This window comes from Colletotrichum costaricense (assembly GCF_030867565.1).
Source record: "Colletotrichum costaricense strain IMI 309622 chromosome Unknown Scaffold_7.1, whole genome shotgun sequence".
Classification (NCBI taxonomy): Eukaryota; Fungi; Ascomycota; class Sordariomycetes; order Glomerellales; family Glomerellaceae; genus Colletotrichum; species Colletotrichum costaricense.
The window spans coordinates 777,599-800,086 of NW_026848236.1; the positions used below are offsets into that span (position 1 = coordinate 777,599).

General features: G+C 49.1%; 10 protein-coding genes across 10 annotated transcripts, besides 1 other annotated feature; 5 read left to right on the plus strand and 5 right to left on the minus strand.

Moving 5' to 3' along the window:
* Positions 1 to 907: 907 nt before the first annotated feature.
* On the plus strand, positions 908 to 2,357 carry CCOS01_07462 (TAM domain methyltransferase; the record flags this gene model as incomplete). The annotated part of the gene is made up of 7 exons (XM_060455628.1): positions 908 to 1,054; positions 1,108 to 1,198; positions 1,272 to 1,313; positions 1,372 to 1,564; positions 1,626 to 1,763; positions 1,837 to 2,256; positions 2,309 to 2,357. The coding sequence occupies 7 exons, from the start codon at positions 908 to 910 to the stop codon at positions 2,355 to 2,357; spliced, it is 1,080 nt and encodes a 359-aa protein (XP_060313520.1).
* Positions 2,358 to 2,611: 254 nt separating this feature from the next.
* Positions 2,612 to 3,007, minus strand: CCOS01_07463 (uncharacterized protein; the record flags this gene model as incomplete). Its single annotated transcript, XM_060455629.1, has 1 exon — positions 2,612 to 3,007. The coding sequence occupies one exon, from the start codon at positions 3,005 to 3,007 to the stop codon at positions 2,612 to 2,614; it is 396 nt and encodes a 131-aa protein (XP_060313521.1).
* Positions 3,008 to 3,386: 379 nt separating this feature from the next.
* On the minus strand, positions 3,387 to 4,319 carry CCOS01_07464 (HpcH/HpaI aldolase; the record flags this gene model as incomplete). Its single annotated transcript, XM_060455630.1, has 3 exons — positions 3,387 to 3,874; positions 3,952 to 4,204; positions 4,260 to 4,319. 3 exons carry the CDS (start codon positions 4,317 to 4,319, stop codon positions 3,387 to 3,389), a joined length of 801 nt encoding a protein of 266 aa, XP_060313522.1.
* A 380-nt stretch (positions 4,320 to 4,699) lies between these two features.
* Positions 4,700 to 6,310, plus strand: CCOS01_07465 (aspartate aminotransferase; the record flags this gene model as incomplete). Its single annotated transcript, XM_060455631.1, has 7 exons — positions 4,700 to 4,852; positions 4,934 to 4,972; positions 5,029 to 5,118; positions 5,213 to 5,853; positions 5,908 to 5,989; positions 6,039 to 6,085; positions 6,142 to 6,310. The coding sequence occupies 7 exons, from the start codon at positions 4,700 to 4,702 to the stop codon at positions 6,308 to 6,310; spliced, it is 1,221 nt and encodes a 406-aa protein (XP_060313523.1).
* Positions 6,311 to 6,443: 133 nt separating this feature from the next.
* On the minus strand, positions 6,444 to 7,982 carry CCOS01_07466 (uncharacterized protein; the record flags this gene model as incomplete). Its single annotated transcript, XM_060455632.1, has 5 exons — positions 6,444 to 7,066; positions 7,127 to 7,275; positions 7,379 to 7,502; positions 7,553 to 7,682; positions 7,743 to 7,982. The coding sequence occupies 5 exons, from the start codon at positions 7,980 to 7,982 to the stop codon at positions 6,444 to 6,446; spliced, it is 1,266 nt and encodes a 421-aa protein (XP_060313524.1).
* Positions 7,983 to 9,740: 1,758 nt separating this feature from the next.
* CCOS01_07467 (uncharacterized protein) lies at positions 9,741 to 11,351 on the plus strand (the record flags this gene model as incomplete). Its single annotated transcript, XM_060455633.1, has 5 exons — positions 9,741 to 9,923; positions 10,026 to 10,398; positions 10,469 to 10,586; positions 10,656 to 10,811; positions 10,898 to 11,351. 5 exons carry the CDS (start codon positions 9,741 to 9,743, stop codon positions 11,349 to 11,351), a joined length of 1,284 nt encoding a protein of 427 aa, XP_060313525.1.
* A 2,506-nt stretch (positions 11,352 to 13,857) lies between these two features.
* Positions 13,858 to 15,222, plus strand: CCOS01_07468 (uncharacterized protein; the record flags this gene model as incomplete). Its single annotated transcript, XM_060455634.1, has 6 exons — positions 13,858 to 13,896; positions 13,976 to 14,221; positions 14,282 to 14,484; positions 14,551 to 14,660; positions 14,718 to 14,885; positions 14,954 to 15,222. The coding sequence occupies 6 exons, from the start codon at positions 13,858 to 13,860 to the stop codon at positions 15,220 to 15,222; spliced, it is 1,035 nt and encodes a 344-aa protein (XP_060313526.1).
* A 202-nt stretch (positions 15,223 to 15,424) lies between these two features.
* Positions 15,425 to 16,786, minus strand: CCOS01_07469 (uncharacterized protein; the record flags this gene model as incomplete). The annotated part of the gene is made up of 4 exons (XM_060455635.1): positions 15,425 to 15,844; positions 15,926 to 16,320; positions 16,360 to 16,509; positions 16,561 to 16,786. 4 exons carry the CDS (start codon positions 16,784 to 16,786, stop codon positions 15,425 to 15,427), a joined length of 1,191 nt encoding a protein of 396 aa, XP_060313527.1.
* A 723-nt stretch (positions 16,787 to 17,509) lies between these two features.
* On the minus strand, positions 17,510 to 18,856 carry CCOS01_07470 (amidohydrolase; the record flags this gene model as incomplete). Its single annotated transcript, XM_060455636.1, has 1 exon — positions 17,510 to 18,856. One exon carries the CDS (start codon positions 18,854 to 18,856, stop codon positions 17,510 to 17,512), a length of 1,347 nt encoding a protein of 448 aa, XP_060313528.1.
* A 1,833-nt stretch (positions 18,857 to 20,689) lies between these two features.
* Positions 20,690 to 20,773: a sequence feature (Short protein (CCOS01_07471, KAK1527209.1) was converted to a misc_feature.).
* Positions 20,774 to 20,961: 188 nt separating this feature from the next.
* CCOS01_07472 (rare lipoprotein A) lies at positions 20,962 to 21,734 on the plus strand (the record flags this gene model as incomplete). The annotated part of the gene is made up of 3 exons (XM_060455637.1): positions 20,962 to 21,201; positions 21,259 to 21,434; positions 21,491 to 21,734. The coding sequence occupies 3 exons, from the start codon at positions 20,962 to 20,964 to the stop codon at positions 21,732 to 21,734; spliced, it is 660 nt and encodes a 219-aa protein (XP_060313529.1).
* Between the last annotated feature and the right edge of the window lie 754 nt (positions 21,735 to 22,488).

Genomic DNA, 22,488 nt, shown 5'->3' on the forward strand with positions numbered 1-22,488 from the left:
TCATCATCCTGGCACAGAGTTTGCTGCTCTATAACGCTTAGTATATCGTTCTCCATCTTGGTTAAGACTCGGGTCTCGATGTGGCCCGAGCCATCCTTTTCATTGAAATGAGGCTGAACCTAAATAGCCTTTGGAACTTTATCCCGCATCTTGGAATCATCTCATGATGTAATCATTTGCCTGCCATTGTTAGTCGCGAAATTTGCACTCAAACATGGAGTTAGGCCCCTCAATAATACTACCAAGCATCCCAGATCGAAGCAAAACACCTGCCAGCCTAATTGCTGGTATCTATGCTCAATGATCTGAGCTCGATATCCACACCTCTACATCGGTATCCTTTCGTCCCCGTTGTTTATCTCATTTGCATTGTATCTCGGTTGCCAGATGCGGAGCTGTCAGTCTATCATACTTGATGACACCGCCAGGCAGTTATGGGGCAGCGCCGTCACTTTATTCGCCACTATTTTGTGCAAAGTTTTACTTTTTAAAACTCATCAATGTGCTAGTGAGTCCATGAGAATCCTGGCATTGAGCTGAAAGGTTGGTGTCTAGAGTCGACCGTGCTTGCTAGGCTGAATCGCTTCGCTTCTCAACAGAAAACCTCCAACCAGCAGCCAGCCATCGCTGCCACACTGTGTTGCAGAATTGTTGCATCCCACTTATAGAACCGCCTTGATCTGATACGTGGACTGTACCCCTGTTTCGGGACCATCAACCGAAAATGGCAGACTACCAAGGATCTGTATGCAGGTTTCGTGTTGGTTGAACCAACAACACTGTCCGAGGCCAAGAAGAGGGGTAATCAGGCGAGACTGTCTCTTTGTCTTTCAAAACTCTTGAACTTCCATTAGAGTAGTGTTCGACGGGCTTCGGCTGAACTTTTGTGGCCGTCAAACTTTGCAAAATGTGTGCAGATAACAACACGAACCCGGTGGCTCAACCGTCAACGGCGGCGGCTCAGGCAACGCAACCCAACGAGACGACCGATCATGAAGTTGTGCTCATTGCTGAGGACCACGACGAGAGCGACGCTGAATCGAACCTTGGCAGCGTGAGCAACTCACCATCTAAATTCTCATCTTTGATGTTGACTACTTGAACCAGAGCGTTGCATCCTCGAGTACGAGTGTCAGCAGTTCTATCTTGGAATACAGGATAGAGAACGGGAGAACGTATCACGCGTATAAAGACGGCAGTACGTTGGAATCCTTAAGTCACTCACGCATGTGTCGCAGTTGTTAAATGAAGCTGACTCATGTTTTCGTCAGAATACTTCTTCCCGAATGATGAGAGGGAGAATGACCGGCTTGGTAAGATCATCAGTATTCACTTGAAGCCTAGGATGTTGACCTTGCGCCACTGCGGTAGATCTCCAGCACAACCTCTTCATCTTGACTTTTGATAACAAGCTCGCAACTGCTCCACCCAATGATCCAAGATCGAAGGTTGGCAATGTTCTCGACGTTGGAACTGGTAGCGGTATCTGGGCTATCGACTTTGGGGAAGAGCACCCTGATGCTGAGGTTTGCGGAGTCGATCTTTCAGCTGTCCAGCCTGAATTGTGAGTGTATAGTGAAATATAGGGCCCAGGCGGGATGCTAAAAACTAACGCGAGCATCCAGTGTGCCACCAAATGTCAAGTTTGAGATAGACGATATCGATCAGCCTTGGACATTCTCGAAACCATTTGACTACATTCATAGTCGGATGATGAATTCGTCCATCAAAGACTGGAAGGCCTACATACAGACGTGCTTCGAGTAAGTAGCAAGATTTCCGTTTTAAGAAGGCGGAGCGGACTCAGTGTCAGGAGGTGGCTAAGCTAGACTGCAGCAATCTGAGTCCCGGAGGGTACTTGGAGCTGATTGAATTCGATGCCGTGCCAACATCAGATGATGGCACCCTGAAGCCCGACTCGGCAATCACGAAGTCCGCCACCCTACTCTTCGATGCGGCAGCCATCATTGGTCAACCATTCGAGGACATCAGCAGGATGAAAGATGTCCTGATCGAGACCGGGTTCGAGGACGTACGCAAACAGCTCTATAAGTGGCCGACAAACTCTTGGCCCAAGAACCCGAAGTACAAGGAGTTGGGAATCTGGAATCATGAGAATGCCATCGCTGGCTGGGAGGGCTTCTGCATGGCTCCGTGCACTCGGGTCCATGGGTGGAGCAGGGAAGAAGTGCTTGTTCTCATGGCTGAGGCCCGCAAAGAGTTCAAGGATAGGACTATCCATGCGTATTTCAACATGTGAGCTTATTGAACTCCGTTCCTACTGGTCGCGGTTACTAACTATTCTCAGCTGGTCCATCTATGGAAGGAAGCCTCTCGTCTCTGAGTCTTCCACCTAGTTTTCGGAAATCGGATTTGTTAGCCCGACAGGGATCATTGATAAGCCACGTTTGAGCAGGGAACCAACGATTAGATTCAACATGGAGTTTCGGCTCTAATGGCGAAAGATCAACGAGTTCCACATCAAGATCCAGGGCGTAGACTGGAGAGTATTTAGCACAACCAGAGTTTAACAATTGGCTTGCTTTGCTTCAACTTATGAAGGAGAATACTGAGAGACTCAATACACGAGAACATGACCCACTCCCTCCGACTATGATCTGTTCTCGATATACCACACCAGCCATGATAGACCGAAGTTCGTGACGGGAAGCCAATACGGCATATCTGCTCGCATCTGGCTCCAGTATCCAGAAGATGTCAAAAAGCATCCGAGGAAGAGGGCGAAAGCCCCCCCTCGGGTTTGTGGCAGCGCGAGTAGGAAGCCTTCCGTGACCATCAGCGCTCCGATGTATTGCATATGAAGCTTGATCTTGCGTTGATCAGTGAAAGGGTAGAGTGGGTGGAGGAACGGCGCAGTCTTCTGAGACTTTCGGTAGATTCTCTCGTGAAGCGTCTTGAAAGGCCAAGGGCCGAGTCTAGGAATACCGCCGACGAAGTATTCGAACGCGAGAATAATGCGCGGGATGGCGAGGAGAATGGAGGCCATGATAAAGGATGTTGTGGTGCTAAGGCAGAAACTGAAGCCTTCCCTCAGGAAATATGTAAAGTGGGCTCTTGAATCAAGCCATGCGACTAGTAATCAGGCAACAATATCTAAGAGGTAGAGTGAATATGGTTATTCCGAGGCGTCCGGGGAAATGGTTGTGTTCAAGAATCGTTCAACGGCGATGATGTAATGGTGGCGCTCACCACGCAAGTCCTGAGACATAACCGCTGCACGTGAGCAGAATAGCCCAGATCCAAGATCATGAACACCAACAACAGACCCGAGGATTTCGTGCATAGGATAAAGTTGCAATGTGTCTCAGATGACTGGGAATTGGTTTTTGACGATGTTAGGCCTTGATCATTTGAATATTTGGAGATTACTTCTGCACTTTCGCGATCTCCGCCATTGTTTCTGCAGCTCCCCGGGCTAGTATCGCAGAGTCTTGTCCTCCAAGGAGAAAGCGGACGCCTAGTTCATTAATCGCCCAGTCATGCAGCTCATGGTTGTTGTAGATACCAGCCAAGCCCATGGTCTTGCCGTGTTTTTTGCATGCCCGGCTTACGATCTCCATAGCTTCCCGGAAAACTGGACTCTTGAATTGGCTCGGCGCGCCTAACTCGATAGCGAGGTCATTCGACCCGACGAGGAGAACGTCGGCGCCTTCAACAGAAGCGATCTCGTCAATGTTCTCAATACTCTCCTTCGTCTCGATCATCAGGAATACAGTTGAGCCGTTGGCGTTCGTCTCTGAGATTATGGTGCTCTGTGGCACAGCCTTTAATGAGAATACGGGCAGTTGGCCAGTGATGGACCTTTTTCCTTGCGGCGGATATTTGCAGATCGAGACAGCAGCCATGGCATCAACTGCAAGGACTTTGTAAGTTCCTCTTGCCAACCGAATGGACGCGGAAATCCAGGTAGGAATCTCTTGTGGTACTTACCGCGGCCGTGAATGTGAGGAAATACAACTCCCATGGCTCCTCCATCGAGAACCTTTTGAACAAAGCCATTGCCGCACTGATAAGGTACTCTGACAAAGGGCGTCATACCCAACTGAAGACCAACGATACAGTGCTGACTGGCATCATGAATGGATAATGTCGAATGTTCGAGATCAATGAAAAGAGCATCAAACCCTCCGTTTGCCGCCAAATGGACAATTTGTGTATTTGCCACAAGGCGAATGCCCATTGCCTATATCGTTATGTCAGTAAGAGGAGTAATACTATGGCTCTCTTCTGAAGCATACCGTGCATAGCTTTCCCGACGCGCTTAGGCGAGTCAAGCTGTTGGAAAGGAGAGAGGCCATTTTAGATGAACGAAAAGATTACTGAATTGTCAACGTGCAGTACTTCATCATGAGGTATCATGAAGATATTATTTAGTATTCATTGCTTCCTTGGGCCGAGGATAGTGTTAGCTTACTTGTTGATGGTTCGGCTCCTCTTCCCGCCAATCTGAGCGATTCGGCCAGCCTTCCCGATAGCGTGCAAGTGTCAAGTGGAGACTCGGTAGCCCGCACCGCCGCCAACTCGGCGATGGATGCTAGTTAGCCGGGGAATTTGAGTCGCCATTTGCTCGCTAATATTTGAGTGGTCAATTCAAAAAATTATGAGAAAGCTCGAAGGCTTACTTGCAAAAACCTTCAGCGTTTCTTCATTCCAGCTTTGGCATCCCAGCTTTGCCACGATGTTTGGACACGTACAGCCCGGTCCTCCGGACCCCATGTTCACCCTCAAAAGGGATGCAGACAACGACACAAGCCCAGAAAAGGTCGACTTGGGTGTTGGTATCTATCGTAACGAAGAGGGTAGTTACCAAGAGCTGGAGGTTGTCAAAAAGGTATCGTCAAAAGTTTCTGCCCCAGTACTAGAGACAAGAAAGGGCAAGCTTCGATTGGAGTCAGAACTGATCAAAACGTAGGCCAAATTAGAACTAGATGAGCTGGACCTAGGGCATGATGTAGGAGTCTAAAACCCAACGTTTTGGAAAGTTAGTAGGCTGAGATCTTTGTCTAGTATGAGTTGACGATAGGAAATGCGGATTTTCTCCGACTTGCAGCCGAAGTCATGTTTGGCGCGCACAGCGATGCCCTTCAAACTGGCAGAGTATGTGGTTGGCTTCGTAGTCTTCTGAGATAAAATGATATCCGAATAGATTCAAATCACTTCTCAGGTTAAATACACTAACTTCAACGCCCAGATTTCTTCAGTTCAGACCATCTCCGGGACAGGGGCCAACTCTCTGGGAGCCCTCTTCATTTCAAAAGTTATGGAACCGAAACCCAGAGTCTACATCGGAGTTCCCACATGGGGAAACCACATTCCGATTTTCCAAGATACCGGTCTGAAAACCACCACTTACTCCTATCTCGAAGCGTCAAAACATGCTGTCAACTTTACCGCTCTCCTCGATACTGTACGATCGGCTGCGCGAGGCAGCATTTTCGTATTGCAAGGTTGCTGCCATAATCCTACAGGAGTCGATCTAAGCCTGAAACAATGGAAGGCGTTAGCTTGTGAGATGAAACATTACGGGCACTTGCCGTTCTTTGATATAGCGTATCAAGGCCTGGGTGACGGGCTTGACGAAGATGCCGCGAGTGTACGCGTTTTCGTAGATGCGGGGATTGAGATGATGGTTTGCCAGTCATTCTCAAAGAACTTTGCATTGTATGGGGAGCGTTGTGGCGCCCTTCATTTTGTTGGCAACTCGCAGGAGGTAGCTGCAAATGTTCAAGATAGGCTTCGAAGTTTGATCAGGCACACGTACTCATCAGCTCCGGCCTACGGTAGCCGTCTTGTCAAGATCGTACTCAACGATGCCGACTTGCGAAAAGAGTGGTAAGTCGGTGTTCGAGAAGTCCCTATTTTTCATCCGCTAACAACATGCTTTAGGACTTCAGAGACCGATGGCATGAGGAAACGTCTGAAGAGAAACCGCCAAGCTCTGTATGATGAGCTTGCGATACGTCTCAAGGTACTTTGTTCCGAAAGCAGATATACGTGCCAGGATTGACTTCAAGTAGACACCTGGAAATTGGTCATATCTGGTGAAGGAAAAGGGGCTGTTCTCGTCAGTAGTGCTGTGTTCTTAACGGTGGATGGTTACATCGCTAATCTTGTGTATAGGTGCCTGGCGCTGTCACCATCTCAGTGCAGGGAGCTAGTTGAGGCGTATCATGTTCATCTCCCAGGGTCCGGAAGGATCAATCTTGCTGGCTTGAGCGAGGAGAATGTGAAGCGCGCAGCACAGGCCATTGACAAGGTCACTAGGACAAATGTGAACGGGAAGCTCTGAGTCTGCCAAAGGTTCGAAGTGGTTCTAAAGAATAGGTGACTCTAGCACTTGATGCAGGATTCTGTACTTCGTCTTTATCAATATAAATGACAACCACGACGTACAAGTACAATAGGTAGAAAATCTAGGAAGTTTAGGGAAGCTCAACCTCGATCAGACTCTCAACACCTTTGCCACCACCCCAAATCTTGACAATCTTCAGTCCTGCGATGATCTCCAACAAGTGGTACCAGTCACCCTCAGTACGCTCCTTTGAGCAAAAAAGCGTTAGCATGACCATGTCAAGAGCCGACGTCTCCCACCATGCTCCTGTTGAGGGAATGACATTCTCATTGATCAACAACTTGCTGTACCCAGGCTTCATGGCAGCCTTGATCTGCTTCAGGATAGTCTCACAGACGTTATCCGGCCAGTCATGCAGACATGAGTGCATGTAGTAGGCGCGAGCTCCCTTCACGGGCTGCTCTGTCAGAAAGTCATGGCCCATTGGCGTGATTGCTGGCGTGAGCTCTTGGATCTGGCCAATAACGACTGGAAGATCCTGCAGGATCAGCTTGCCTGGCGCCTCAGGGAAGTACGAGTGGAACTCAGCCAAGTCGTGACCGATGCTGCCGCCAATGTCCACCAAGAAGGGCGCGTCGACGTCCGTGCTAGCGCCCTCGATAAGCCTCTCCTTCACGGGGAAAAAGCCGGGGGCCATCCAAGGATTACGACCCTGGCGGTAGCCGGACATGTGGTGGTTGAAGTGAGTACCGTCTATGTAGATTGCATGTTAGTGCCCATCTGTGACCAAAATATGTTGGTAATTGTACTTACATCCAAGGTCCTGCTGCCACGCAAACATATCCTTGTCAGTGTTGTATGCGTACATCATAGGTGTGTCCTTGGCATTAGTGGGGTTCTTGAAGCCCCTCTTGCGAGAGTACTCGTGGAATCTCAAGGGCCCAGCGCCAGTGCAAGATGTCCTTGGGTTTCCAAGAAGTTAGCAAAGGCATTGATAGAATGTAATAGAGCAACTAAGTATGCGAGGGCAAGGAGCCTAATAGCGAGCTAAATAGTTCGACTTACATCGCGATATACCCATCTCCAATCATGGGGAGGCTCAATGACTTTGAGAAGTTGGTAGGTTGGTACTCATCAAGGCTCGTCTCCTTGATATAGCCCATGGCACCAAGATGGCGCATGAGGCGGCCTGTAGAAATTATGAGCCATGTGAGTAGTATAAGAAGGGAGCTCACTAACTGAGCAGGGCTGGGTCGACGCCGAGAGCTTCAGCAAGCTCCTTCACCGTCTGTGGCCTGTCGCCGTTCTTGGCCATGAGCTTCCACAGACCCGTATCTACGCCAAAGTTGATACCAGCAATTGCACCGGTCTTTGATGAAAGTCAGTCATATCAAGTAACATGTATATCAGCTGACCACCTGAGGCTTACCTGTGCCCAGCAGTGCTTGATCATGGTCTCTCTTGGAGCCTCGAGAGCTTGTACTATAGACCGAGCCTTAAGGAGCAGCTCGTGACGCGCATGGTGGTCATCAGCAGACAAAGAGCCAATGTTTTCGTTGAGATCCTTGACCAGACGAGGAACCGCTTCCAAGTCGTTCGGACGAGTGGCGATTGCTGCATCAAGAAAGGAGGCTCCTTTGGTGCCGTTCGAGCCGTTTGTGGAAGACATTATAAATTTGAGTGATGTATCACAGTGAAATGAATGACAGATGAGTGAGAACTCGGGGGTAGTCAGGCATAGAGTTTCCAAGACGTGTGCTTTATATCTGCCTCAGTCATTTCAGCGGAATCGGATCTTGGCAGAAGTCAGGGGAGACGACGCGCAGACATCCCCCACATCCTGCAGCCTTCTGTCCGACAACTACGCACACTTACGGTAAGAGATAGAATCCTCAAGGATATCAGTAGGAAAGAGAGGTGGAGGAAAGGGCGCCTATCCGTCAAACTGCAGGATTCAGAAAACACCTGTCGAGTCTCGATTGCTCGAATCCTCCACCAACCGTGCCGTTCGCATTCGAGCCACTTTGCGCAGCCAGACGAGGTTTCACTCCTGCGTGCTCGCCAAATTCCTTGTCACTGATACGTATGCTGAAGAAGTTTTACACCGGAAACTCGCAAGAGGCCGAACCGCTCACAAAGTACCCTGGCCTGGGAGGACCGGGGCCCCGGGTCGCCGGGCCCAACAGGAGGGGTCTTCCGGACTAGGTATGCTCTGGGCAAATGTTTGTTGGTTTGCGCCAACATGAAATTCGTTGGAAGCCAACCATACAGAAGACCAACACCCTAGTATCTATGCGAATAGAAAGCCAATTTCGTCAAGTCCATGCTGATCGCCCCGTCCAACGGCCGTTTGCTTCATCCGTTCATCATATCTCGGCCCACATCTGCCTTTGAAGCATGAAAGAACTCTAGGTCCCCGTCACAGTCTCTCAAGAAAGCGAATCCCGTTGAATGTCCCCTAAGAGATTTTTCTATCACTACAAGCGCTACTGCATAGCTCTTTTGGTCTGGGTTTTGTCTCAACACATTATCGCTATCATCTATTCTCGTGGCGGTATGGTTGAGATAAATCGAGGGCCGAAGATACATTAGCGGCGAGTGCTTTTGACCTCCATTCGACGAGGTGTGATTCTCGACACTTGGCTGTTGGTGCTCAACCAGGGTCTTTACATAACGGGAGCCGTTCCACGCCATCAAACACCCCATGTTGCTCCTGCATCCGCCGATTTTAAAGTTCCACCTGAACTAAAGGAGCCGCCAAGACGACTACTTCCAACGTGATGAGAACTGCGATCTCCTTTCCAAGAGGGTCAATGAGCTGCGGGCCGCGCGCCGCGGCTCACGTCGGACATATCACGCCGTATTCACAAGTACCCAAGCGACTCAAGATTTCCAAGTTGATTCTTCATTCTGCACGTACGCCGTATATCCCCTGACATGTTTGCTTGTTGTTGCAGGGTTTGATACATCCTTGGACTTTATGTGCCCATGGTCTCGCAGTTTTACCCCTCAGCCGATGCTTTTTTTGTCAATGGAGTCCAGATCTTCAGGGGCGAGATATGGAATGATTGCAAAAACGGCAATGCTACATGAAACTTTGAGCAAGACCCTTGAGTTGCAAGCTGGTTTTTTTTTGTCTTCCGAAGGAAAGGTCGAATAGGAGATTGCTCCGTCTCCAGCTAACGACACGACACCTGATCACCCCGAGCACCCCAATACCTGGCAAGAATCCCAGGTTGCGCAAGATCTGCACGTCTTCGGCCAATTTCTTGGTCGACGCTGGAGAGTCGCTCTGCAAGGCATTATGCCGCAGTCTGCTTTGCATTTATTCAACAGAGTCTTGGTTGCGCCTAGATCAGCTCTTGTCTCCTGTGTCACATATTCCGTGATCGATATATTCCCATTCGTTGCCTACTACAAATCCAATATGTCGGCTTCGCCAGCGGAGGGATCAGATGAGTGGAAGGCTCAGGACAAAGGGCCAATCATCGTTATCGTCTGCTGGATTGTCACGGCCATCAGCACTTGCTTCGTCTTCGGTCGTGTCTACGTGAGGGGGAAGATAATGAAGAAGTTACAGAGCGATGATTGGTTCATCATCTTAGGATTGGTACGTGTCTATGGTTGTCTGTGAAGTTCCTGTCACGAATTACATTCTCTTCGCTTGCCTCTTTCGCGTCAGCAACTCAGTCTAATTTAAGAATTTTCCCAGTTCTGCGGTTACATCTCAACGGCTTTGTCTACGATCGCAGTCACCTACGGAAACGGGAGGCACATGTCCCTATTATCGACCGAGCAGCAGCAGGGAGCCATTCTCTGGACTACGGCAGCTTTCTGCCCTGGTATCATGTCCTTCGGTCTCCCCAAACTAGCTGTTGTCTCCTTGTTGGTTCGACTGATGAACCCTGACAAATATCATAAGTGGTTTTTATGGTGGCTGGGGATTTGGTGCCAGTTGACGCTGTTCGTGACGGCTGGTCTCCTACTTGGACGTTGCATGCCGGCCAGGTCCTTGTGGGACTTTTCTGTCAAGGGCACCTGCTTTGATGTCAATATTCTGGTGGCCTATTGCATTTATGCGGGATGTGAGGCAACCCTTTTCCATAAGTACTTAGAAAGGTTCTTGAGTTTTGCTAATACTGTTCTACGACACAGCTTTTTCGGCCTTTGTCGATGTATACCTCGCTGTTTACCCGGCAATTGTACTATTCCGCCTTCAGATGGCCACAAAAAAGAAAATTGCGCTTTCTTGTGCGCTAGGCATCGGGTCAATGTAAGACTCTTCTTTCTTTCGGCCAGTTTGCAGCTTCAACACATGATTCATACAACTAATAACTTGAAGATCTGGTATCGTTGCTATTTACAAGACGACTCGCATCCCGTCCCTTGCGAGCAAGGATTTCTCATGTGGGGCCCCGCATTTCCTGTTGAATAAGTTAATAGATCTTACTGATCTTTTCCGCATAGACGATACCTCTGATCTGGTGATCTGGACGGTGTAAGTCTAGCCCCTTCCTTACAACGTACAATCCGCTTCAGGAGGCTCACGGGAAGAAACACCTTACTGAATTTGGATTCCGGTAGTGTCGAGGGCAGCACCATCATTATTGCAAGCTCAATACCTGTCATGCAGCCGCTTCTTGAGCTCATTCTTCGACGCAACCCCTTCAGCTCGGCTAAGGGATCCAAACAAACGCCGCAATATTATGAGGACTACGGCTCTCAGAGCAAGTCAAAATCTCGGGGAGGAGGAGGTATTGAGCTGGGACAGCGCAAGCCAAAAATCAAACCCAAAGATGAACTTGGTCTCACCATTGTCGAGGGCGACAGCCAGGAGAATATCCTTACGCCAGCAACCGACTCAAACCAGGGCATATCAGCTTCTTTAAATGCCCCAACTCTCACATCCAGACAAAGTGACTCAAGTCAGCGTTCCTCTGACGGAAAGATTATTCGGACCGACTTCGTGAGCGTTACTTACGAGAAACAAGGTCCGGTTCGCGATATATCGGCTTCGAGCCGATGGAGAGCCGTCTAGAAGACCAATTGGTCATGGCAAAATTGAACGATAGATCCTTTTTGGGCGCAAGCTGGAGCCCTTGGTTGAACTTATGAACTAAGACTTTGTGGTAAATACTGCGGTAGGATGGCAGGAAGAACAAGAATTATAATCTCATCGTCTTACCTAACCAAATAGTTTAGCATTTCGTGATGTTAATAAATGACTACTCCATCTTTCCTGCGAAGCTTTGGAAAAGTGACGTCGTGACTTCTGCTCATTGAATCCGACAGCGCAGGGACAAATTCGAGCAGACATGAAACTTGTCAGAGCGATATGTGAACAGGCCCGGTCCGCTATGGTTGTTTTACAACAGGTTTGGAACTTTTCAAGCCACTCCAATGATCTTTCCATTTCTTCTATGACCAGAGCACGTCATCTTATGTCTTCTTTCTTGAACAGTGTTTGTTCCCCAGCCAATCAGTTTCGACCGGCGAAGATGCGCCACACCTCGCCGAGGTCGCCGAGGCTAGGTACCGTTTTGGAACAGGAGTCTGAAAACCCCCATGGTTGCTCTGCGCCGGAAGAAAGAGAGACACATCATATTATCTAGGTATAGTAAAGGATCGGTGGCTAGATGAGCAACTGTTACCGGGTGCCGGAAGGGCGTGGGGGAAGGGCCAATCGTAAGTTCGAATTGTCGGATCGCGGCAGGCCGTTTTCGTCAAAGGCGAGCAGAAAGTGGTGCGGGCAAACCGAGCTTACGTTAGATGATGCGTACAGAAACGTTTCCTGTGTCTTTGATTTCCGCCACCCTTATTCGCCTTGTCTCACCCATGCCCGGATTCGATGGTTTCGGAAACGCGGCGAAGTGGGGCCGGCCCGGCGGAGGCCCCGAGTGAACATGCGGCCCGGGCACCGGGGTCCCTTCAGAAGCAGCTTGTTCACTAGGTACCGAGATTTGATACATGGAAAATTATGGATAAATATTAGAGTCAGTCAACATCAGCTCTCAAAATCCAACCTCGGGATTGGTGAAGGTGATTTGACTTCTGACCTATATGTCTTCTGACCTATATGTCTCTGGCGAGCCGCGAAGATCATTGAGCAAGGTATCTACCTAAGTAGATTCATCTCAGCATGCTCAATATTTCCACGCGTTTCTCTCCGTCAAGCCTTCAATTCACTCGACGGAAATGTTAAAAATACATCTAGAAGGGTCATTGTTGGAATTCAAATCGATCAGCGTGTCGTCAAAGCGAAAGAATCCGTCTAGAATAATTACTGTGTTGACTGTATAATGGCGTGCTCTTGAAACGTACCTTTAGGTCTCTTGCCCAATGATTGCTATCTGATGGGGGAAGCTCATACGTCCGTACTCATCAAAACATCGGAAAGTGCTGGTCTAGAACGGTTACGCAGCGAGTGGCCCACTCTTCGGGTTCTCCCAGAAGCTAGTTCCCGTTTCGAAAGACCGAAGCCTGTAAACAACCTGATTATTCCACGTGCTGCCCCGGGTCTAGTTCACCACATTGGTCTCGGCGCGGCTACTAGTCTACATAGATTAGGACTGTAGCCCAATGGTAGCGTGAGTGATCAGGATCAAGCGGCTCAGTCTACGTACTCATGTGCTGCGATGTGGCGCGGATCGCACAGACTGGTTCCATGGGCACCGTTCCGGCCCGTCAAATCGGCTGCACGGGTACGGACGAAACGGAGTGCGCGAAACGTATGCGCGGAGTTTGGCTGTTCTGAATCCTTTACTACCTGTAGATAGGCTCATAGTGGCACCAAACTAAGGCTCGTAAAGGCTCAACGCATCTTGTGTTTTATTTGAAGAATTCCGCGGGCCGTTGTCTTTTCGGCTTCTCGAAACCGATCCCGATCGAGGAAGGGCCGCAAATGAGAGGCATCCGATGATATACTTTACCGGTGCTCTTTGAATCTAAGAATGAATTCGGCGAGCGGGGTGTCAGATCTTGAAGCAGGCGGTGACACGGGTGATCTTTTGCATCCAAGACAATACTCCACGTTGCAGGGGAAACAGCATGTCAGCCGACCAAGACACTCATCTCAGACCCCTGATGCAATGAATATGCAGAACCCGCTTGAATGGTCCACTTCGATTCAATTGATGTTCTCTCTATAATGGTTGGCATCGGCATTATCTTCACAATGAGTTCATGCAAGCCATGTCCACATCGTTATGCATCCCTTTGGAGGACGCCTGCCTTGCTGTACTTGTGTTCTTGCAGCGCTTTCACGCATGTGCAAGAGGATCTAGGGTCGGCCGATGGGCGTGACTTTCAAGGATAAAGTTGGAACACTTCCGAATCCGGACGATGAATTCGGTATCGTACGTATGTTTAGTTCGAAATCGGATAACGGAACCAGGGCTAGTATGGTTCTCATCTCACGCTAGGAGTCAGTCTGTCTCAACTAGCCCACGCAGGAATTCAGCTCTTTTTCCATCCTCTTTTATAATTCCAGACGCCCACTTTCTTGACGGGGCTCAACAACGTGTGTGAAGATGTGACGATGGATAATGGCTCACTTTCCGACCCCAAAGGCGGTAACGATCATTGTATGTCAGATCTCAGATTCTGAATGTCGGGACCTTGGAAATCGGAACATGATCGCTGACCTTTCTGGCACGAACTTAGACGACGGGATGGGTCACCATCTTGACCGCCGGCGCAGTACTAGCTGCTTCTCTTCATCTCCGAATCAACATCCAAGGGAGGAAATTACAAATTAGCGATTACTTCCTATGCCTAGCATGGTGCTCTGCAGTTGTAACTGCCTCATTCGATATACAGTTCACAGTCATGGGCGCTTTGCATCAAAATATCAAGATCAATCTCGATGGATTCGACGGAAACGACGACGAAGTTATGCTAATTATGAGGGTAAGAAAGAACACCTTCTTCATGATCAGTTTAGTTGTACTGACACTTCGTGCCTGAAAGTTGTTTTGGGCCAGCAGCATACCATTCTTCACAACATTCTACCTCTGCAAAGGAGCCCTTCTCGCCGTCTACGTTCAGATATTCCCCATTTTTATGTACTATCGACGAATGATGTTATGGACTGCTATAATATACGTTGGGCTGGCGTACTTGGTCAGCATGATTTTACTTTTCACTATTTGCCTGCCCCTTAGTAAGAACTGGTCAGTTTATCCGACAGCGAGAAATCCCGTTTTCAGGCATTGAAATTGACTTCAGCTCTCGGTCAGGTCTGTCGAAGATCGGGTCGTAGGAACAGAAAATGTTATGTGCTCGGCTTCGTCTCCCGCAATTGTCTTCCAAGTCGGCTGGGCATTGCATTTCTTCGGGGATATTCTGAGTAAGTAAACAGAGACCCTGGTCTTTCAACTCGAAGATTTCCTGACTTTCTACAAAGTTTTCTGCCTTCCTTGGCTCATCTTACCTGATTTGAAGATCAAGAGAGCCCTCAAAATCGGCGTTTATTGTACCTTTGGTCTCGGCATCATCAACATGACCTTCTCTCTCGTTCGCTTCATTACGATTCAGACAGCATCGGTCGAGGCCTTGCCTTTCGGTTTGGTTGGTGAGTATTTGAACATGCTGCATGTCTCTATAGGCTCTTTGATACGTGTGCTGACGGCTGAGTCGCAGAACTTTGGAGCGAGCTAGACGTCAATATTGGTCTTTTAGTCGCGACATTACCATGCCTAAGACCATACTTCCGATCGAACCGAAACGCTGGCTATTCGGACAAGTCTAACGCTTACAACTACAAATCAACCGTCAAGACGCTGCAAATAACACGCATGAGCAGATTTGATGTCGTCAGCGAGCCAGCGTACGACCTCAATGTCGACCTTGAGCATGTTGCGGCTTGCTCAACCACTACGCAATCACAGAAGTCCAGCGAGACGGTGTAGAATCCTGGAGATGCAGAGATTTAGAAGACAGCTTGATGATACCCCAGTGCCACCAGAAGGTAGGCCAGCATTTGAATAAGCGTGGTTAGGTAACGAGCATGAGGCTATATCAATTGAAATACACCATCGAGGTGTTGATGGACATAATAAATGTTTTATGACCAGTAATACCCAAGAATCCTTCATATTCCTGTGCATACATTCAGCTGATATGCTCCTTCTCTTCACTCCTTGGTATTCTGACGAAGAAACCACATATCAAAGCGCCTGTCAGAGCGGTCGCCAGGCTCAGCCACCAGATGGAACGCAGGGCCATTAAGTCTAGGGAACCCCCCGGCTGCCCTGTGATCTTTTCCCCAATAGTGTCTCCCAATGCCGCGAGTACAGCGGTGGACAGGTTTTGCGCAGTGATGACCAAGCTTCCTGCAGCACCTTGGTACGATCTGGGCACGTTCGACGTGATGAACACGGAGACAGCTGCGAACGACATATCCGGCCCAAATGTGCTTACGATGAAGCAGGGAAATGAGAGCGCCCAATAAAGTGTACCCGCTTGTTGAGGTAAGAAGAAAGCAGGGCCTGTGGCAAATGCAAGCATACTTCCCATCATGATAACGTGTCCCGGTATTATATGAAGCGTCCTGGATACAATCCACGACGCAAGGGTTCCGCTTACACCGATAGGGAGAAGATAACATGCGACAATGATGGGTGGCTTTTGCTGGATGGTAAGCAGAAAGCGCACCGCATAGAATTGCCAGGCTCCGGCATAAGCACCGTATCCTAGGAAATAGGACGAGATCAAAGGAAAGAATCCAGGAGTCTTCCAAAGGCGATTGTCGATCAGCGGCCGCCGTACGCGGCTCTCAATGAGACCGAAGCTGGCTAAACAGGCAACTCCGATGATGACAAGGGTGTAAGTGTATGGAGTCCACTGCGCAGGCGATCCTTGAGTGAGACCAAAGATGAGCAATCCGCATCCAAGAATTGCTGCTGCAGCTCCTATGTAGTCAAAGTCCTTCAAAGACAATGATTCATTGGGGAGAGAAGGAATACACCAGATAGCGGCGACGAGGCATGCCAGAGACAAGATGGATGTTGACCCGAATATCCAGGGCAAATGTGTACTTAACGCACCGCCCTGTATGAACCCGATGGCAAACCCGAGGGGAATCATGGCACCCATCAAAGAAAATACTCGGTTCTTCCGTAGACCGGGATTGTAAACCCTCCCGAGCATGCTCATTGCCGCGGAGCAAAGGGTTCCAACGGCCAAGCCAGACATTGCTCGAGCGACGAAGAATAGTATTATTCTCTTAGGTATGACAGAGAACGCACCGATAAGATTCCAAAGAGTAAGCCAGATGAAGGCCGCACAGGTGAGATGTTTCGGACTAATAAGATCTGCCAAGGACCCCGAGATCAGAACGGAAACTCCGTTAGCGACGAGATATGAACCGATAAGCCATGGTGTATTGAGCGAAGTCGTTTTCAGAGCGTCGATTAAAGTGATTTGATTGACAAAGATATGCGAAAGATGTATTGCAAACAGCAGCTGTCCCATAGAGCATATGCAGACGAACCCGATTTCTTCCGCGAAGGAGGCGAACTCTCGAGGGATGGCAGAGGCTTCTAGTCGACGAGTGATAGCTGATACTCGAGTTTCCGTCTCCATGCCATCGTCTATTGGAGCCGAGCCAAGTTCCATTGCATGGGGTTGAGTGGTTGTTACTGTGGTCGACATGACCAAGGAAGCGTAATCAAAAGAAGAAGTTCCTAGTCAAAATTGGCAGCAAAGAGCTTTGGATGTATCTCCAGGCAGGCTGGGATTCTTCAATGGATTGATGCCTTTCTTATTGGAGATTATGTCCCTGAGATTCTGAATGTGATTTATCAGCCATGATACATTACAAATCGTGTTTTCGATTAACAATCCGGGGGGGAAAAAACTCAGGTGACGTAGAGATGGGGCTCAAAAGCCGAAATCGCGGCCGGCTACTCGGTTTCTTGAGTACGCGCTTTGGAACACCACCATAAAGCCGAAGTCATTTTACACGAAGAAATTTGTCGAATAGAGTTCGATTCTTTCGAAAAGCTGTAAATACGGTAGGATATCAAGTCAATACGAATGGTTTGGAATAGATTTTGATCAAACTTGGTCACCGGTAAGAGCGAGACAAACGCGCCCAGGAAGAATTGCTGTTAAGGTAAGATGCAAGAAATTCTTTGGATCTCTATTGATGCTAATTAAATGATTCTATACTTGAGGTCAATTGACCCCGGGCCCTCAGACTCTCGGCTCTTCTTTCATATAGCTCAGATGCGAATGCATGACCCTGCCATCCTTCACAACAGCCAATATAGACTCCTGAGACTTGTCCAGGATTGTGATATCATCCAGAGGGTTACGATCTAGAATCAATAAATCTGCCATGAATCCTTCCTTGACCTGGCCAAGCTTGTTTTCTTGGCCAAGCAGCTTGGCGGCATTGATAGTGGCGCTTTGCAGAATCTGAAGAGATGTCTGGACTTGACTGCGAATAGAGAACTCTTTCGACTGAGCGAAGTGAGTTGGACCCAGCAGATCTGTTCCGAAACATACTGTGACACCGACCTCAGTTGCCATCTTGAGTGTAACTAAGCCCTGTTCAAGTACAGTGGTGACTTTGGCCTCTGACTCAGCATCTAGGAAATGTGACTCCTTTGATACGAAGTGAGTGACAAGCGTCGGCGTGAGAAAGGTCCCCGTATCCGCCATCAATTTTGCAGTTTCGAGATCGATCAGGTTGCCGTGCTCAATACCCCTGACGCCCTGGTTGATGGCCTGTGTCACTGCCTCTGTGGTATAGCAGTGACTCGTGACATATGTCTTTGCGTTATTTGCGACGGTGACTATAGCCTTGATTTCGTCGTCAGAGAACTGGAGCTGATCGATGCGGTCAGTTGGACTGGCAACGCCACCACCGCCCATGATCTTGATGAAGTCTGCACCTTGGCGCAGCTCGTCTCTAGCAACACGGTAGCATTCCGGCACCCCATCTACGATTCGACTGATGCCCGATACAGCGCCGCCGCAGCAAGGGATGGTGTCGTGTCGCCCTCTCATGTCGCCGTGGCCGCCAGTCTGGGACAGAGCCTTTCCAGAGATGAAGAGGCGCGGACCGGGATAGATGCCCTCTTCAACGGCCTCTTTCATGGCGAGAGTTGCACCACCGCAGTCTCTGACAGTAGTGAACCCGCGCTGGAGCATTGACTTCAGAACACTAGGCTGCCGCAGAAGGCTTTTGGTTTCAGTCATATCTCGGTACGACGCCAGACTGGCTGCGCCTGGTGTAACTGCGATGTGGACATGGCAGTCGATCAGACCGGGGCAGACATATTTTCCCTCAAGGTCGATAATGTTTTCTGTCTTGATATCAATTCCATCTGACTTTGCTGGCTCGCCTGCTTCAACGGAAATAATCTTGCCGGCGGACAGGGCGATAGTGGCATTGCTGCTGATCGATCCATGAACAGGGTCAACAATTCTGCAATTTTTCAGGAGGTATGGTTGCTGTGGATCAAGCTTCCACGGAGTGATGTACTTCGACATGTCCAGACCAGAAGACTCGGGTTTTGATTGTGTGGTGACCATTGTGGTGTGAGAATTACCGGACAATTTTTGACTAGGTTAATGCATGCCCATGTCTGACGATAAGTCACGCATGGAGAGACTTAGATATACATTTTGACGCGCTTGCCATCCACCACGGACACATGATACCAAGAAAACATGAGACGAACCAAAGTATGAAAACGTCACAGGCAGTCGGAACAGAAATGATTTGGGGCGTTCAAATGATGCGACTTCCGGTGAGCAGACGATGTTGAAGAATCCGGGAGTAATTCAGGCAGGGCGGATGTTGAGACATTCCGTCTGCGGCTTGAGAAGTTCGTGGTGTGGACACTTGCTCACCTGTGAACATCGGACGCATGCGGCGACACACATGGTCTGACTTCAAGGCCCGCTCGCCGAATGCCATCTTCAGTTAGCGTGTTATATGCGAGAATACGAAAGCGTCCTCGTTCAGCTTGAATCTCGAGTCATATCCTCGGCTATCAGTCCTACATTGGTGAATGGTCGTTTTTCAAGCACCGGTTCGGCCAGACCGTTGGGGCTGGACCATGGTGCTGATTCAGTGATTCCGATCTTCCGGGTACATTTTCGTAACCCTTGGGTGAGAGGCTGCTGGGCAAGTGCCAATTGGATGTGACTACAACTTGACCGAAGATGCATCGTTACCTACCTTGTCGTGTGAGATGTGGTGTATGCTTCAAACTGCCTTGTTCAGTCTAAGCGGGGCGATGGCGGACTTTTGACGGGTCAGCGCACCTGGGCATTCATCAGCTTAGGTCTCTGACGGCTCACGTGCAGTGGAATCAGGCTTTTCACTAAAAGAGTTCAGATGCGTTCGAAAAAGCTCGTCAATAGCGAGGGTATGGTCTGACTGAAGGATGTTGCTGGCAATTTAAATGTCAATTTGTCATGGTTGCAAATGACAATATGTACAAATTAGTAGGCTTATGTGATGGCCTGGATTGAATCTCGAGAGACAAACAACAGGACGTTTTGTTTCGAAAGAATGCAAACAAAAATCTATGCGTCAATGCCATTCGCCAGAACGGCCGTCTGTAATCTATCTGAGCAACTCGGCAATAGCCAAGCAACTTGTTGTGCGGCAAGACAATCGAAGGGATGAACAAAAGAAATGTGATCATCACTACCTTAGGACATCGCTTCTACTAATTACAAGCGAACACCGGCTTGACCGATGACAGCCTGACAGGGCCATCAACCACCTGCACGGAATACCGGCATGGAGAAGAAGAAATAGGCTAGACCCGAAGACATGGCATTTTGAAGCAGCCCTGTCTCTTTTCACAATAGATTCCCACAACGCGATCCGTCCACGTGGGATCCGAAGTGGAATTCTGCTCACGAACAGGCCGTGCAATCTGAAATACGGCACCGCCCGCAATATCGCGACTCATGTCCACTATCCACTCCGGTCCAGACTCGCGGCCAGTAACCATCCCTTTGGGTTAGCATTGACTATTTAGTGAAACGTTGAACTTTAAAGCTCCCAATTGGCACGCTCCTCCACCAAGGGATAAACCCAAAGTCGGCAACAAACCGTACGACGCGGATACAAGCCCCCTTGACAGGATGACACCTATAAATTAATGCAGGTAGCCGGGGAGCCGACGAAGCACAGTCCGCTGCTAGTATAGAGTAGGAGGCAGAACAGGCCCATTGTGAACCTCTGTGGCTTCGTTTCCCGATCGCGTTTCCGCTTGCTCCGCGCTCCTAGCGCTACTTTGACAAATTAGAGGGCAGAATTCCCCCATGTAGTCTCACATGGCAGAGAAAGGGGGGCTGTTATTGCTGAGTGGCGGGTTTCTGATAAGTTGCAAGAGCCATTAGTCTTTAGGAATGATACCCCAAAGAGTTTGTCATTCGGGTGAAATAGATTAATGAATTGAGTATTGTTTCTTCTGTGGGATGCCGCATGGCTGACAGTATGTCAGCCCGTCCCTTGAGACCTTCTTCATTTGGTTGCGTACTTTAAAGTGATTGGGACAAGCATCGTGGGCCTCCTGGTATAAATCGAGCTGGCTTTCCTGCGATCTCTTCCCAACCAGCCTTCCATCCAGTTCATTCTCGCTTGACTTCCAGGATCATCCCCTCCATCCATCAAGATGCACGGTCTTATTTCTCTCGGCGCGGCCCTTGCCGTCATGGTTCAAGGCACCACCGCTGCCACGAGCGCTGTTGCAACTTGGTATGGTGGAAACCTGAACGGAGGTAACTGCCTGTTTTCCGGTTACACGTTGCCATCAAGCGTCCTGGGTACTGCCTTGTCCTATACCAACTACAACGGAAACTGCGGTACTTGCCTCAATGTGAAGGGACCCAAGGGCAACACCATCAAGGTTATGGTGAGTATCAATAATCTCTTTCAATCACATCTACGAGCCATTTTAACTCGGTATCAGGTCGTCGATAAGTGCCCCTCAGGTTGCGGAAACGGCCAACTCGATCTCTTCCCCGATGCTTTCGCCAAGCTCGACGATCCCAATAAGGGACAGATCAGCGTCTCATGGGAACAGGTTCCTTGCGGCATCACCTCACCCTTGATCGTCCGAAACAAGGAAGGAACTTCGAAATATTGGTATGTGTCTTTTATCACGGCAGTGACCCAGATAGTCTGACTTACATAACTCCTAGGTTCTCCATGCAAGTTGTGAACCACAACTACCCAGTCACCAAGTTCGAAGTCAGTACCGACAGCGGCAAGAGCTGGCAGCCCACCGTCCGTCAGGACTACAACTACTGGCAGAAGAGCAGTGGTGACGGCTTCCTTGTGGACACAGTCAGCGTCCGCGTCACCTGCTCCAACGGTAAGCAGGTCGTCGTAAACAAAGTTGGTACCAAGGAGAAGGCCTCCTTCACTGCATCGGGCAACTGTTAGAAAGGGATCATTGAGCAGCCTGCCTCAGGGAACATCCGATTTTCGTACCCCTGGGCTCGGCGTGTTTCTTTAATTGACGCACCACGACTCCTCAGTGGGAAAATTTGTACATAGCCTTTACTTCTTGCACATAATTTGACAGTACATACCTTTCGAATGGCACCATGAATCTGGGAATGACTGGTGATTTGGATCCCTTTTGGGTACTGCGTCTTCTTATATCTTCACGCGATCTCTGCTCCCGATGCATGTGTAGCATTCACTCGCGTGGATAGCGGTAGACCAACTCTGAAGGCCTCGTAAGCAATGTAAGCGGTACACCATACTTACTGTTACATCGAGTGCTTTGTCCTTTTAAAACACCAATCAAACAAGGACAAATGCTCTATAAATTTATAGGTTCCTGTTGACCAAAATCCTTTGCCCTAGGTAAGAGATTTTAGTTTTGGAAGATATCTCGTAGACAAAGACGAGAGCTTTTGTTTTCAGACTCCAAGCTGTCAACAAGAGTGACTCTGAGGTAGGAGGTTGTTCATTGCAACGTCCTACTCGCAACTCAACAATACCAAACAGAGGCCATGGCAAATGGTCATTTGTTGCTGCGTTTTCAATGCTTGTAAGCCTGTACAGTGCAGTCAAAGGCATGTTCAGTAAGGCAGGTAGTCTATGGTGCCTTGCTTTGGCAAACAGGTGACCAGAATTTGCATCCTCGTGAATGGAGAGACCCTGATGCCGTGACTTTGCTCCGAGCCAT